We start from the raw sequence: 16,833 nt of genomic DNA on the forward strand, positions 1-16,833 counted from the left end.
AAATCCCTTGGTAGCTGCATACTTACGAGAGAATATTTTTCCTAAAATTTTCCAAACACGGGAAACTTCAATTCAACTGTAGCCGCGCGGTTTTAAGCTTCCTTAAACTTGTTGCTTTTCATTCAATCAGCCCAAAAATACGTTTCCAGAAACGTTTTTTTTTGTTCTTTTAAACACGTTGATTTACATTCATCACCACCAAAACTCCCGACCAGGCAAGCCCTAGAAACGAATGTTAGAATTCATCCAATCGTAAGTGATGCATGCAGGTTTCTCAAACTGCAATCAACTCTTATAGCTAGCGGACACCTTCGGGACTTTCATTTGGTGCCGGTAGTAGCGAGTCCGTAATTGCGGTGTGTGATCAAAATGACCCAACGTTTGGTCGGTTATGAAGTGTCTCGTACTACTATACTCTTACGATTTCCAGTTTCTTTTAATCTGCAGTACACATTTGCCTCGATTCATAATCATATAATGTAAGTCAAAATAGAGTACAGACTAGTAAACATTCCAAAACCGCAGGGGAATTATGTCATTCAATACGTCCAAGATGTCAGTTGTAACGAGAGGAGAACTACAGAAATGTTAGTTTCAGACGGACCGCCTGAAGTGTTTGAATTCCGTAATAGTGGTAGTTGTTTTCACACACTTCTTTGTGGCTTCGGCCGGGGATGTACCTTCCCCTGCCCGTGGGTGTCCGTTATAGCGGGGTGTCCGCAAGGCGAGAGTTGACAACAATAGTTTACCTGTTTCAAAACGAATCCTCATTCAAAACCTTTCATATGAAAATGAGGAAACTCTAGGCGGAACTCACTTTCACTTGAATGGTTTAGCGCGAAGACTCGTTTTCACACAGGCAAGAGGACTCTCGGAAGTGGCCTTTGGCACAAATTTTTACGATTTTATTTTTCCGTTTTCTCTTTAGTTTTAGTTTCGATTGAAAATTTGAACTCTCTTCTCGATGTTTGGAAAAGTCGTTTTTGATGCATTACATCAAAAACCCCAAATTTGTTTGCTTAAAGACGTCTGGAATCCAACATTATAAAACGAACATCTCCCTGTTTGACTCAGATAACTGTTAGCAACAAAAGTTTTACATACTTCTACCAATTTTAAGAAACGAGTTAGTTTAGAAGAATGAGAAATGGTCTGGGTACACCATCTGCAAGCAAGTGTTTTCACATCTTTTCCAAGTTCCCCTAAACTTTCACAAGTGTTTGTAACTCAACTGAAACACGAAAAATGGTTTCCTACTTCGTTATCACTACCGGAACCTAACCCGTTCAGGAAAATTTGAAATTTAAAAAACAAACCAAAAAATGAGTAAAAAGAAACTATAACAAAAACAAAATAATATAAAAACAAACAAAACAGGCCTAAGTGGCGGTAATGTATTTTGTATAACCTTTATTTATTGAATGGAATAAGATAACGCGTTTTGTTACTTTGACTTTTGTTCTTTGTACAACAAAACTAAAATAATTTGCAATGGTTAGGAATGCTGTATACGCCGAGCTTCAAGCTTTGACACATTACACGTACGGTATTGACTATTTCTAACATTGCTAAAGTGGGTTTGAAGAGTTCAAAAAAGGCAGGCATTTTGGTAGTCTTCTGATAAAATCTCGTCACAAATGCTGGCAGACTTAGACCTTTCTCCTTTTCCTTAACTTCGAAGAGAAAGAGAGAGAGCTACATTTGTTTTGAAGAAATATTTTGCAAGGCTGTAAGGAAAAAAAAAAACAACAACAAACAAATAGAACGAATACATTCTGCTTGTTTAGGTTATTTCTTCGGAGACTAGATAATTGAGTGGATAATTAGAACTCTTTGCAATCAGGACAGCATTGAAGGGAAATTCTCTCCTTGCAATCATACCTATGCCAGAAAAAAGTTTGCCATTATAAGAAATCGAGCAATACTCTAATGCTGTAAAGACCGTTCTTATTACAGACTGGAAATATAGGAATGCTTTTCTCTAGAAATTTGTTTTGGAGAAACGACCAAGTCTGCTCGACGTTGCTACGCAACATTTAAGGGTGCTGAACACAAAAACACCATTGACGTACAGTTCACTAACTGACTTTTTTAGTCTGTAGAGCAATATGTGACTGGATAAAGTAGTTTGATAACTGTTTCAGAGTCACAAATAGCACCCGTGCTACCAGCAGGGCTGTGATAAATCATTGTTTCTACAACCTCTTTTTTAACACCAATAAGATAAAGAACTTTTTTATTCCATGAAAAAAACAAAAAAACAAAAACAAAACAAAACAAAAAAACAGAAACAAAACGGATGCAAAATACTTTATGTTGATAAACTCTACTAATAAAAAGAGAATACAAGAGGGTAACGACGGGTCGACATTACATCTGCAGCGAGAAGATGATCAGAAAGAACATAAATAACTTTAAACAACCCTCATAAAATCTCTACATTTAAACTCTTTTAGAGAGTGACCGTTTACAAACGATGGTCGGAAGTTCATGCGACCTCATGTACACTGTACTGAAATGTCCTCAGGACATGTAAGATCAAGAAAGCGCAATATTAAAGCGGGCATCTGCGAGGATAAATAACGATGCCCATTTTGAATGGATGCAAGCCACGTCATGTTAGTCTCCTGTACTGTCCTCTTGGTTTGGTTTTCGGTCTCCAGTCCAGAGACCAGGGCTTCCACTCATAGGGGGACTGTTACCAAAGTCTCCGTCGTCGCCGACGCCATTGCTGGCATCATACTGAGTGTTCTCCAGCCTGGAAAGAGAGAGAAATCAAAAGAGTTCAGCAATTTGATTGGTTGAGAGGGATACTATTAACCTGCAATCACTGCATGGTGATGTGAGCAATCTCAAAATCACATTTAGACAATGCAAACACAGAAGTAAAAGATCGCTGTAATTTGACAGCTCAACGAAAGCGGATTGATCTGGTTGAAAACAGCAGGTTACCAGGTCTTCCAGAACAAGTTGGTCAAGTTTGCCAGGTCGACAAAAGTAGATTGAACAATTCAAGGCATATTGCTGAAGAAAAGCTGATCATCTGTGCTCATAATACCAAAAAAAACAAACAACAACAACAACAAAAACACTACAAGAACAGCTTTAAAGCATAAAATTTTAAAATTCAAGTAACCAGAATATGAGTATTAATCATGCTGATTATCTCAGGAAAATTGTATTTGCTTAAAGTATATTTGTCACCGACAGCATACCAGTTGAATAATTATTGTTCACGTTCTTCGTTCACGATCTGTCTCAATTTTCCTCAAACCTTTTTGCGTATTGTTGTCTCTAAAGTTTTTCTACCTTAATAAACCGCTATTTTTCAAGATGCTTCTGTTCGTTGTAAAAAATACGTATTACAAAACTGACAATTAATTTATTACACCGCAGCTACTACTGCTGGGGTTAGTTGCTCAACAAAAGACGAAACCACCTTGCTGAATATAAGAAATCGAATTCTAACTTGAATTCTTTGAGCTGTTCAGTCCTTAGTGCAAAACAACTTTTCAGCTTGTTCAATAAAGTGGAAATTATTTACACGGTAATGTGATGAGTTATCATTGTCTACGTCACTTTGTTTACAGTACATGAAGTTGCACTGCATACATGTATTGCCACAAAGGTTCTTTAGAATCAACTTCTCCCAAAGCGAGTCACATCATATGTAAGCTATCAAGTTAAGAGAATGTATGATCTGACCTTAAATTTGAAAAGAGTTAATGCAAGTGTTCTGAGCTTCCTTCGGTAAATCCTCCCTCTTCAATTTCCCTCTGACAAAATAAAAATAACTCGTAAAGAACAAAAATGATCTTTTACAAAAAAAAAAACGACCCTATTGTACATAAAGCAAGAAAATTTACTGGAGGAAACACAGTTTCAAACAACCTTGCACCAAAAATTCTTCTATTTATAGTTGGGATACTTCACCAAACTTCCTCACAGCCTTTGTGCTTCATGCGGTATAACTCAAAACTGTTGTTCGCTGTTTGGCAAACCAATTTTTCCACTGTATGACAATGTGGAGGTTTTTCATCATCTATTCATAACTTTGTCAGAGGTCAATTAAAATGTGAGGGAGGATCTACACTTACCGAAGAAAAGTCAGGAAAACCACTATCACCATCTTCATAACCCAATCTGTATTTTGAAGTGAACAGAAAGCATTATTTTTTATTTACCGGTGCACTTTTCACAACTTTCAGACCTAAGCGGGCCAAGTAATAAAACTATCTGAAAGTCTTAGGAAACCAAAATTTGTAAGGCTGTAGTATGCCTTAAAAACGAAAAAAAACCCTCATTTTTTGTCAAGTTGGCAAAACGTCAGCCACCAACAACAGTTCTATTCAGAGCTATTCTCACCAGTCGATCACACTACAAACAAATGATACTCCAGGGTTCAAACCATTTACTGTGTGACTGACTGACTGACTGACTGACTGACTGACTGTCTGCCTGCCTGCCTGCCTGCCTGCCTGCCAGACTGACTGACTGACTGACTGATTGACTGACTGACTGATTGACTGATTGACTGATTGACTGATTGACTGACAGATGGGCAGATAATAAACAGATGGATGAACAGATGGACTGACTGATTGGCTGACTGAACCATTTGTGTGCAATCACCATGGTTTTTATCCTCTTAATCAACAAAATGCTGCATAACATTAATTTATGCTTGAATCAAATTAATCAAGTCATTCGACAGGACTTTTGACTTTCTGCTACGGATCTGATCCCTGTTCAAAATATACGTCATCAAATCCTCACCTTGTGATAAGCCGTTCATCCTCATCCCCAAATTCCCCGCCCATCAGAGATGGCTCGCCAACAACCATAACATCCTGTGTTGCCAGTGTAAACCCAGCTGTACTGGGTGATTTCTTTTTACTTGAGGTACTGTTCATCCCGGTGTTGGGTGTTGATGAATTTGCGTTTGTTGACTTGCGTTTCCGCCTTGGCCTTGGGGCTCGTGGAGTTTCTGCTGCAAGGAAACCAAGCCATATGAATTGTTCATCGGTGGAAAAGCTATGATGCATACATTACAGGATTCTTCAAAGTTTACAAACAGATCAGAAGGTAAATCTTAATTATCTAGACTGGATTGAACTAAACTTGTCACATGGCATTCACTGGGTTCTAGCAGGGAGTAAGCTGCACTTTGCTGTCCTTTGGGACTTAATAGCAGACATACTTACAAATAAGAACATCTCACAGAAGATTGAAAACCCGCAAAATATTTATGCAAAACCAAGTAAAATTACTTTCTGCAAGGGATTTTCTCTGAGGCATACAAAATTAAATGAAAAAATATCGTTAATTTTCTTAATTGAATCGAGTTACACTACTTGAAAAACTGAAGAAAGGGATTTCAGGAAGCTCATTTTTGTATGTAGCACTTTTCTACTGGCAGAAAAAATACAAAATTACCATATTTTTAGAGCCATCCCTTGGGCAAAATCATGAGACCATAACAATTTACTTTTAACAGGATTATACAAATACGTGATTGTTTCTGAAAGCAGTGGGAAAACATTCTGTGTGAATATCAACACACTTAGGTAGAAACAATTGACTACATGACGCATCTAGAGCCACGGCAAAATATCTGCCTCACAGTCCAGTGATCTGTCACTCATCTCTGATGGAAGGCCACTCAGCACAGACAGACATTGGTTGCACTGGGTTTGAATAGGTCTACAATACTTTCATGCCTTTAAAAGTTCTAAAAACAGTATTTGACCACAAGATCTGCTGGAAATCTGTCCAGCAAAATTTGATGTTAATTTTGTACAACAACTGGTCGTGACAAACACAGGATTTTTTCAATAGAGAAGGGGCATAATGGGATCTTGTCATGGACCAAACGGGTCGTCCTGTGATCAAACACTGTTACAGTTTGAACTGAGGCTAACCTTTTTTGGAAGCAGGCTGCCCAGTCAAGGTTCTCTCAAGAAGTTTAGGAAAAGGGGATCCTTTGGGTATAAAACAGTATATATCAGATATTGAGGACCTGATTTTCTTGTTCTTAAATTGCTAAGGATGCAGCCATCTTAGATTTAATGATATTTAACAGTTCTTGACTGTGTTAGAAAATGACGAAAACAACAAGGAGCCAAAAAATGTCTTTTCATCCAAGATGGCTGTAAATAAAACAATTTAAGGCCAAGAAAAATCACCAGTACTAGCTAGATACATATCACCCGGGGTTTCATTAATGTTTTCAGCTGGAGGGTGACTGGTTTTCACAGGTGGGCAAAACTATTTGGACTGAGCTTCTAAAATATGAGGAAAACTTTCCTCTGGATGATCAATCCAGACGGGCAAAATCGTCCTCACAACCAGTCAATTTACCAGGTGCCTGGCCCTTAATGAAACTCCTGATGCTACCATAAACTGATTTTTCTCAATTTCAATGCACAAAGGGCCTGAGAAATTACTCATTTGTTTTACATACATTGCAATAATCCATCAAACTAGAAGTTTGTTATTCAAGAGTGGAAATTCCACGCTGACGATGCCTTTCTATGGTATAGTCTAAGTATATAGTTGACACTGATTGTCCAAATTTAGCCAATAAGATATGGTCTACACAGATCTCCTACAGCATTTTACCCTCACTCAACTCTCAGTCACTCCTTTCAGGAGTAACAAAGAAAATAATTTTCTCATGCCAGTGTAAGAGGCACAGGTAATAACAAGGAGTCCACGTCAAAAGAAATGCAATCAATTCAAGACCTAAAAGGTGACTTGAATCTTGAATCAGATTCAGTTCATTACCTGATTTGATCTGTTTACCTTTTAATCCTTGAAGTAGTGATTAAATTTTATCTTCTCCCTACCTTTTCCTAACAACTTTAAGTACACAGGACATGGGAATTAAGAGCCTGATCAACTCAGGAAAAACATTTTGATCAAAATACAAATTTACCCAAAAACATCATAGCTAATGTATTAAACAAAGTTGGGAGAATTTGATCTTGATCAAGGGATAAAAAGTCCTTACCTGGAGTAGTTGGTGTATTGGGTTGCCACATCATTTCACCGTGATTATACTCTGTAACAAGATCCATGCACAAAATCAAAATAAATTTGCGAGGCAAGATCAGCTGGCAAGGCAAAATATACTACACACTGTACATGTAGGTATCATGTATGTATGATTGTATGAAGGAGTGAGAGGGACAGTGGCCTAAAGGTTAGTGCATGCGACTCCTGATCAAGTTGTCTGGGTTCACGCCCCGGCTGGGGTCACTGTCTTGTGGTCTCGGTTTGGTGGTCCTGCAGTCAACTCCTCCACACTTCGTGAATAGCCAACTGGTCAGCATCGCACCAGTTTGGAATTTTACTGAGGTTCTGTCTGATATTAACAATATTTTGAGGTCCTACCTGGAGGCGCACACATTCTTTGCCATCTTTGGAAAAGGGTTGACTTTAAACAATCTGACAAAATAAAAAAGATAATAGTTGTTGGCATTTAGAAAAAAACTGACTTCAGAGATTTAAACTGTTAGCCATGATAAAACTTTCCCATTCACAATTTGGACACAAATGGACAGAATCTGCTAGCTCAACTGCAAAATCCACTGCAAAAATCCTGGCCTATCAGACACAATTTTCTTTGCACGAAGGAACTTCATGTACTGACTAAATATGCAGCATCAACATGTATAATTATCAATATTTTTTAGTTTTTTCTTGTTTAGGTTAAGTAGTTCTTCTAGAAGAGACTTGCTGACTGTGAGCTACCAAGGACTATTGTCTGAATTTGTAAAATAAAGTCACAGTTGTTAGTTAAAAAAGAGTTGCTTTGTGAAGGTCTAACTCCCAGTTATATCCAAACTCTGGCCAGGAGTTACGATCACAAGTAAACAATTCTCCTCTCAAGCCATGGGCGTCAGCCAAATAGAAAAGATTGTACAGCAATGGATGCATGTCAGAGCATCACCTACTATTCACAACTGAAATTCAGATTAAAACTGTACCTCTGGGATTCATGTTGTATGTCTTGTGACGTGACATGAGCTCTTGCATGGGCTCTAAAATAACACAAAGCTGCAAGAAATAGAACATCTTTTAACACGTAGTAGACTGTCCAGTAATGCCTAAGAGAGGCAATGTACATTGTGACAAAAAGTAACATTGTTACACCATAAAAATGCTCGTCCACTCAAATAATGAGACTGTAAATTGAACTAAACCCTCTCTCCTTTACTTGCTCTTCTCAGAGAAACACTTGAAAATTCGAATTTTCTTTTGATTACATGTAAATTCACCCTTCAGATAGATATTTCAAAATGATTTGATCCAAACCTCCAAAGTACAGGGCTTCTGATATTTTGTGTGGCCACAGAGCCACAAATTTCAAGTAAATCCGCAAAATCCTGCGAAATTCACAAAAACATACAAAATACTGCAAAATTCGCTAAAAATCTTAGCAACTATATGTCAGTACAACATATTCAAGGGGTGGGGATTTTCTCTAGGGTTCAAACAGGAAAAACCCTCTGAAACAACACAATTGTGGACTGTAAGCAATAAAAAATGTCGACAATCTCCGGCATTTTATCACAATTTACTTTTTGGAACACTCTTAGAACTTGCTTACATTCTGTTTTCCTACAATAATGGGTTATTCCAGAAAAAATACACACACCCCCGACGGATGGCTAGCATTTTTGACCCCCCCTTCTGACTGGATTTCCCAGACCGCTAGAGCCCCCCTCCTGCCCGGATTTCCAAGCTCAAGGACCCCCCCTCCCGCCCGGATTTCCACTTCTTTTTTTAAAGGCCCTGACTGGAAACAACAGGCAATGGAAAAGATGTAACATTTCATCCAAAAGATCCCCATTTATTATAATTTTAAAAGCTCGGCGAATATTGTAAATTTTGCGGGTTAAATTTCAACATTTTTAAAATCAGATTACAGTATTCAAATGATTGTGTTTAATGTTTGAATGATCTCACACTCTCCTCTAAAACGCCATTTGCCTTTTTCTCTACCACAGTACAAGATAAAAAATTCGTAAGCCGTAAAAATTATGTAAATGTAAGAAAATTACAGCGAAAAAAGTCCTTACGGTGATTATAAATAAAAACTATAATTTCAGTTTTCTGTGACAAGACGGCCTACATTGGCACGTGTTCACAAGATCAAGTTCCCGTTGTTAGTACTGTTAGTGTGACATTTACTTAGCTTATTAAGAAAGCTTTTCAAACTAGACTAATTTTAAATTTCGTTACCTTTATGGGTCTGTAGGTCAACTGGAACTCTTGCCTTTCTTTCAAGTGTTCAAGTTTTCATGCGTAATGCCCACGTTCTGGCTTCCATAAACTTGTCTTTTACCATATCGATCGTGAGGCACGGATAATAACGTGGAAGCAGCCTAGATAATACTGCTTAAAACTCTTGTAGATCCGATGAGGAATCTTCAATGTGAAATACTTAAAGAACTTAACAACGCCGAAATAAGTATATTTGTTTATAAACAAGTTCTGCTCTTGTGAGGTCGTTTAGATTCCCAATGCTACAAGCAAATTCGTTACCACGATTTTATGGTTACACATCGTAAGAGGTAAGAAAGAAATTATACGCAAATTGTGCATACACATGTTAGCCAGCAAAACGAGTTCTTGGGTTGCCTGAATAAAACAGTAAAAGTACAACTGACTCCCAGCCTAAGTCGTCTTTTCTTCGCATTTTTGGGGATGTTACAGGGTACAGGCACGGGTGGACTGGGTACCATAAAAATGTTCCAGGCATTGCATGCTCAGTTGATGGTGTTTTCTCCGGTCGTAAAGCTGTTGTTATCCACTTATCGATGCACTGGTTCTTCATAATTGAGGTAAGAACACCATAAACTGAAAGACTACAAGATTGCCCATTGCAAAGTTCTTTTTTTACGTGGTTAAAATGTATCGATCGAGGTTAAAGTTAAATGTGACCCCCGAGGAAGAATTTTTACATTCAGATCGCCCCCTCCTGCCTGGATTTCCAGAGCCATAAACCCCCCCTCCCACAAGAATTCCCAGTTTGCCATCCGTCGGGGGAGGGGGTGTGTATTTTTTCTGGAATAACCCAATGTAAGTACTCCCTAACACACACAGAAGCCATAATTCCCCTCTTTTTTCTTACAAAGGCGTAATGCTTGAAACCTCAGCTTCACAATCTGTGCTGTGTTTTTATCGGACACATGAGGCATTCATTTGACGTTAAAAGCATCCCATCCTCAGAAATTTAAATACACCATATACATAACCAGAAGTTAATCATCAATTTTGGTTGTCACTTTTAACTGACAGACATATCATGAAATCTTACAAAAAGTACAAGCCGCTAACCATTGCTGAGCCAAAAGTAGTTTGCTTGTTTGCGATTTTTGCTATCTTTCTAAGTATTCTGTCAAATTCAGGATTATTTGAAACCCTAATATTGTTCGAAATTAATATCTCTTTATATATCTTGTAAAACTCTATTCATCTCAGGAGTAGCCACTACACCCAAGACTACTAGACAGCCATTTTCTCTGACCTTGACTGCTCAAGGAGAACACTGAATGTCCAGCATTCATTTTACGGAGTACTAATATTATTTTATTCTTACCCTAAGATAATTGAGTGTGACATTCGTCATCCCATGTCTTGTGATGTTCTTAGACAACTGATCCAGAACGTTTGGATCCTGAGTCCGGACAATCACATTCCGTGGGATCATTTCTGTGTAATGCCGGATGGCAAAATGCCAGTTACGTATCCTCATAAGATCATCCAATGTGAATTCTAGTAACAGACGGCCCTCGGTGCAGACCTAGGTGTAATAAACATCACGAAAAGGTGTGTTAACAACATTCATGCATAATACTGGCTGTAAAACTCATGAAAAATACTACTGACTTTTTTTGATGCAGTTAAATACAATTTAACACAGTTAACAACAAAGAGCGCCTTCGTTCCCGTAGTGGTCAGTGGTGTGTTGATATGTCCATGCGCCAGGATTCCATGTGCTCCTGTACAGAGACGTGTGTTGACGGCCTTCACAGCCATAGCATTTAAAGTGAGCATTGTTTTGCACAGGAGCACATCTTCAAGCATTCCCCCTCTCTTCCCTCCCTCTTTCCACTGTTAATTCAGTGTGACAGGTGCCTGTCTCGTCTTCTGCGTGGGGGCTCATGGCTCGGTTTCCAGGATTTGCCAGCCATGGGAGCAGCCTTCATCCAGGAGCTGGCTGCCAATAGTGGAAGCTCCTGAATGTGTCAGACACCCAACCTCCATTCAGCGATGCAGTTGTTAACTAAAACGAAGTTTCTCAAGACTACTTAATCTTACTAGAAATTTGTCACTGATATGATCAATTAGTAATTGGATCATGTGTTGTTCATTTCAGACAACAATGTTGTGTTCATAATTTCAAACTCACCCCGTGCTGGGCACTTATCTGACTTTGAAATTAATCGCCTGATTACTTTCTGAATAGTGCTCCAATTGCTCCTGTTACTATAATTACTACCTTACATGCACCTGCGCATACCTGGGTATGAAGGTTTACTACAAACCTTTGTGAAGACTGGAGATTTATGATGCGTAACCATAGTGGTATTTTCACAGTCCAGCGTGATTGTACTTGTGTTATTGTGGAAGGACTCTTTCGGCTGCACCACATGATAGTACAGTTCTTTAACTCCACCTTCAAATATGCTGCGAAAGTACCTTGGAATTAGGTTTCGTCCTATAGCTGAAAGAGTAAAAAGAAACATGTGTCATGACATGATCACCAAAGTAGAAAACCAAGGTCCTTTGTGAGACAATGTAGATGTAGATTGCCAAGTGAGCTGGTGAAACATTTTTTGCAACTAAAAAGAAGGTACAGTGTGTACAGTAGGTTTGTTTGACCATTCCATCTGTATTTACTGGCCACAGAGCATTGATTGGACACCAAATCAACTTGTGCCTCACCAAAAAAAAAAAACATTTTTCTTACTCTTAGTTGTCAAACACATTGTGACAAATCAGTTGCATTTTGATTTTCTGATGTTCTTTATATAATTACTAGATCTGCATACATTTTTAATTTAGAAGGTTTTTCCAAAGATAATATCTCGATCTTGTTCTGTTTCAAAGCAATTTGGTCAACAGCAGAATTTATCACAGAAATCTGTGGAAGGGAAGTGGCACAGTCAACATAACTATTCTACTACTAATGACTGATTAATACTTAAATGTATGGGTATTAATCAGGACAGAATGTTAAGAGCTGAACATTATCAGACATACAATATCTTTTTGGCCCATCTTCCAAGCAAAAGCTCAACGTCAAGGTAGCGTCATCGTCAAAAAATTCTGCTGCAAAAGCATCCCACCATACATTATCGGCATCCTGGAGGAGAAAAAAAAATAGAAGGGCTCAAGCATTCTTAGCTGAAGTAGACTAGAGGAAGCTACCAAATTAATAAGTAGCAATTTCTGTGCTTAACTCCAGACAACTCTTGCAATAAAGAGATCAATATTCACAATGGGATTGAATCTAAAACCCAACAAATATTGAGTGGGTTAATATTGCCTGGCTGCTTCAGTTGTTCAAAAGTTTCACAGTTTCAAAGTAATTGCACATTAAACCACAAACACAGCTGGTGTTGGTACAAGGTTGAGTTATAAAGGACTTGTTTGAGCTACCAAAGATAAAACAACAGAAAACGTAAGAAGGAATCCACAGTAAATCAATTTTGGCTTAAGTTTGGGCATTAGATCTGAGTTACCACGGGTGTGAAATATAGGGCATCACCTGCAGATAAAACAATACATGCAAAAATTTCCACTCAAAATGAAAAAAAAAAAAACCTTTAATCAATCCCTGTTTCGGTATTCTGAGGCAGATCACAAAAAGAAGGGACACAGTGGTGAGGGCAGAAATGGTGACTGCTGGAATTTCAGAGTAACTTACTGTACATGTGACCCATGTGGAATCCCAATTTCTCCAACCCTCATTTTTTCGAACCTCCCGATAACTTAAACCAAAGGATGTTTCCCTCTCCTCAGTCAAACACTTTAATTTTAAACCCAATTTTTGAAACCAATTTTCGTTTTCCTTGGAGGTTCGAAAAATTGGGATTCCACTGCATGCTCATATATACAACAGAGAGAACTATTTAATAGTATATCAACTTGAGTTTTCTAAGAGAAATGCCAGTGACCTTTCAAAGTCCATGTACTCTTTGGTTCCGGAGTGGATAAATTTTTGGTTTTGCATTACAATCTACAATCCCAGCCAAAAGTAGCTGGGACACTTGAGCTGTATCATTTCTTCCCCATCCCCCCAAATCAGTGTTGGAAAATGTCATGTTTTTTTCCAACAAAAAGGAAAAAATCACCTGATTTTGAACATTATAAGTGGGGGGAGGGGAGAACTTGCTTTGTGTACCAACTTTTTTGTCTGGGACTGTAGATCTATACACAGCAACCATAAAAAAAGCACATAAACTCAGTCACTTTTTTCGGTGAAGGTAGCCCACAAAAATCACACAAGTATCTGTTTATTGTCAAAGTTTCCTTAACAGGGAAAAGTTGACACCACAATTTATTCTCAATAATGGTATTTTCATTCTTGAGAGAGGTGTGGTAACCTTATGGTATATGTATAATTTCAAGCTTTGGGTGGGGTCACTGTGATGTATTCTTATACAAACACTTTATTCTGATAGGTCTGATACATGTAGCGTGTCTCTACACAGGAGTATTAAATTGACTGGAGTTACCCTCCGGCAACCCAAAGTCTTCTGCCTTTTTGGGCATTAAGGACTGGAACAGGTTTCCTGTATTTAATTCTGTCTTGTATTTTTTTTTTTTTTTTTTCAAAAAAAATATCAAGGAAGCAGATGATCTGCGATAGATAACCTGAAATCAAATTCTTCAAATATGTAAACTAACTGGCTAGGAGACTTTGACATTGACCATACATTAAAAGTAGCCCCCCTTCTTTCACTAGTGTTTTATAAACAAGGTGGGTTAAGTTTCACAATAGTGAATGTATTTTGTAGTGGGAGAGAGGGGACAGAACACATGGAACTTACTGCATTAGACAGGACAATCTTAGTATCACAGATCTATATGTTGTACATGTGAATGATAATAATTATGGGTCTTTGACATATTGGGAAACATAAGGTCTTGTCAAGTGTAAAGAACAGCAGCACAACAGTAGATGGGCTTGGTCAGATTAACATTGTAACAACCAAACAGGAAGAGCTTCTCATATTTCTCTAAAAGGATTAATTACACTGTTATGACATGTGACATGCCCACAATGGGTTGTACCAAAAATAACATATTTTTGCCCTTGTTGTATATTCAGTAAGTCTTAAATAGTTATCAAGATCTTTTTTGGGGGCAATATGCATACTAAACTGTTCACTTCACCGCAAAAATAGGTTTAAAGGAACTTCATGTATTCCATAGGAGTACTGTATTCTTTTAGAGAAGTTTAAACATTCTTAACACACTACACAATTTTTTCCTGGTTTGTCATGATCAATATTAACCTATCTCTTTGCAGGGCACAAAAAGAAACATAAGCACAGTATATTTTCCAATCACTTAAGTTGTCGAATGAATAAAAGATATTTATGGTAGGTTCTTGTTTACATGTTAGTCCCCTTTGCCTTATCTTCTCGCGCCTTCAGATAGATCTAAGCTACATACCAAAGAAAAAAAAATCAAAGCAAATTCTTTGTACATGGAACCCCATAGAGAACACTTCTAAACAGAGTCTTCGTAACGAATCTCACGGAAAAAAAATTCCCAAAGTTTTGTTTGCCCGTAAAGGAATAAAAGTGGTGGTTACATACCTCTATTCGATGCTGTAAGCGACGGTTCAACTCATGTATTCTTACATCAGGATGTGTATAATACGGAGTATGACGCCTACAGCGAGAAGGAAATATTGGTAAACGATCGATTAACTTTTTGCGCTCTGTCGGCTCGGTTCTTAACGCGACGAGCACGCGAAATGAGCGCTATAGACAATTAGCAAAACAGACGTATGAAATCGACAAGGTTTGTCTGTTGCATGCATCGTTGAACACGACGGAAGCTCATAAAACAAGCAGACCCTGAACGAGTTTATCCCAGCGGAACAGAAGATAAAATATTGCAAAGAATCCGTGATATTACCCCGTTGAATAGCTTGGGCTTGGAAGTGGGACACTGGGCATCCTCCAATTCCAAGAATCGGCCGTTTTCGAAGCGTTCGAAGCCTCCTGGAAGCTTCGATCAGAACTTCGAGCGTCTCTTCAGGCTTATGGTGGGCAACAGAAGACTTGGTAGAGCTGAATAAGGTTCGAACAAAGAAAGCCAAAGTCATTACAATAACAAAGGGTCAGTGAGCCCGATCGAATTGCACAAAATGTACGCTTCACTTCATATGATCGTTTAAGCTTATAACTACAGCATTTCTACCTTAACAAACTTTACTCAGATTAACCTCTATAAAAAATTACGTTGGCGTAATGTTTTGCAGAAAAAACAATATTGATCAGCTGTTTCAACCGAAAGCTAGCCACCTAGGAAAAATTATGCGTCTCTTTGACCTAACTTTCATTGAAGTAAATATTCAAGGCTAAATTTAGTCCCTTCAGCTTGCTGTATACAAAGCGTAACGCAAGTGAATTTCGCCTCTCTCGATCTCGTCGTCTCGTCCCCTGCTTCCGGATACCGCGGGTGATTTAACAGGATATAGATCACATAACACGTGAAATGAATCGCAACTTCACATATCCACTTAATCCTCTGGTTCACTGTTTTCAAATATGAGCATTGCCAGTTGACAAATGTGTGATTTGAGGCTCTCGCGAGTATCAACAAGTTGGCTGCGAACTTCGAGCGCTAGAAGTCAGCCCTTACTCACCTTCTTCTGGTCAAACTGGACGTCGTCCCAGGCGTTTACTCGTTAAATTTCATGACCTACAATGCCCAACGTACATCCATCTGTTTATGGTATAATTTTGGTGCCACATTTGACTAGGACAAAACAAAATGTCTGCTTTATTGCGAGGGTCGCAGCGCCGCGTTGAAACAAGCACCAATGTTTGCTGACCACTGATTGGATCGCTCTGAGCCAATGGGAAGCGACTCAGGACATTTGCCGCGAAACAAAAGTCAAGATGCTGCGAACAGGTGTGGTGTTAGAAACAGAAATAAAGTGCAGATTTTTCAACCTTTGGAAGACTCTTGGAGCCTTGGAAGACCTTTGAACAGGTTTAAACACAACTTTTTTTGTCCAAAATCAATCTCAGACACCAAAAATAACACTATAGCCTTCTGTTGTATCGATTATACAAAACAAGCCATAAAAACTCGGCATCCGGACAGACTTTATAAAATCGGCGAGCGCCTTTTTGGGTTTATTGAGCGGATTTTTACCCTCAACAAAAAAATTTTTCCAAGAAAGTTTTACATCATTAGAAAAATAAACGAAGGGCAGGATAAAATAAGGGAGAAATTCAGCAGAAAAGTTCTCACATGGACTCGGCCGAAAGACTGAAAAAGGCAAGGCTGGCCGGGAGAGTTAGAGGTGCCACAGGCCACAGTACAATGTTGCAGTCAGATGTGGCGCTAAGGAGAGTTTCCGGTCATTTCGCGAAGAATATTTCGATGGAACGTGCATGTTTTCAAAGCTTGAAGAATATTTTTACACCCCCTGAAACATTACCACACTTTCGCCGCTATCTTTGAACTGACAGACACTATTTTTACGGACGGCAAAGACAACTCAAGCCTTCTTAAGGTAATTCCTCCGAAATAAAAGTGACGATAGATTTTTGTTCAAATTTTGTCCAC

General features: G+C 38.5%; 1 protein-coding gene across 5 annotated transcripts; it reads right to left on the reverse strand.

Moving 5' to 3' along the window:
• Positions 1–2,219: 2,219 nt before the first annotated feature.
• Positions 2,220–16,123, reverse strand: LOC145477902 (LIM domain-binding protein 2-like). Of its 5 annotated transcripts, XM_081455774.1 has the most exons (14): positions 15,902–16,123; positions 15,169–15,323; positions 14,844–14,919; positions 12,277–12,379; positions 11,559–11,737; positions 10,610–10,813; positions 7,992–8,061; positions 7,396–7,449; positions 7,013–7,063; positions 5,922–5,981; positions 4,777–4,990; positions 4,098–4,143; positions 3,706–3,776; positions 2,633–2,758 (listed from the first exon to the last, which is right to left on the reverse strand). In XM_081455774.1, the coding sequence occupies exons 2-13, from the start codon at positions 15,207–15,209 to the stop codon at positions 3,723–3,725; spliced, it is 1,152 nt and encodes a 383-aa protein (XP_081311900.1). In that variant the 5' UTR covers positions 15,210–15,323; positions 15,902–16,123; the 3' UTR covers positions 2,633–2,758; positions 3,706–3,722. The 5 variants fall into 5 exon arrangements, with proteins under 5 accessions (XP_081311902.1, XP_081311899.1, XP_081311898.1 ...); XM_081455776.1 differs by lacking the exon at positions 3,706–3,776 and having other exon boundaries at positions 2,220–2,758; positions 15,902–16,120; XM_081455773.1 differs by lacking the exons at positions 3,706–3,776; positions 4,098–4,143 and having other exon boundaries at positions 2,220–2,758; positions 4,777–4,987; positions 15,902–16,079.
• Between the last annotated feature and the right edge of the window lie 710 nt (positions 16,124–16,833).

The sequence above is a fragment of the Orbicella franksi genome, chromosome 2 (genome assembly GCF_964199315.1).
Source record: "Orbicella franksi chromosome 2, jaOrbFran1.1, whole genome shotgun sequence".
Lineage (NCBI taxonomy): Eukaryota > Metazoa > Cnidaria > Anthozoa > Scleractinia > Merulinidae > Orbicella > Orbicella franksi.

What these genes read in the sequence shown, in the direction of transcription:
- LOC145477902 (XM_081455772.1), bottom strand. Translation starts at nt 15,209, where the DNA reads ATGCCCAGTGTCCCACTTCCAAGCCCAAGCTATTCAACGGG. An exon ending in CAATACACCAACTACTCCAG is followed by an intron (nt 5,982 to 7,012) that starts GTAAGGACTTTT and finishes TTATACCCAAAG; the next exon opens with GATCCCCTTTTCCTAAACTT. An exon ending in GCAGCCTGCTTCCAAAAAAG is followed by an intron (nt 4,991 to 5,921) that starts GTTAGCCTCAGT and finishes GTTTCCTTGCAG; the next exon opens with CAGAAACTCCACGAGCCCCA.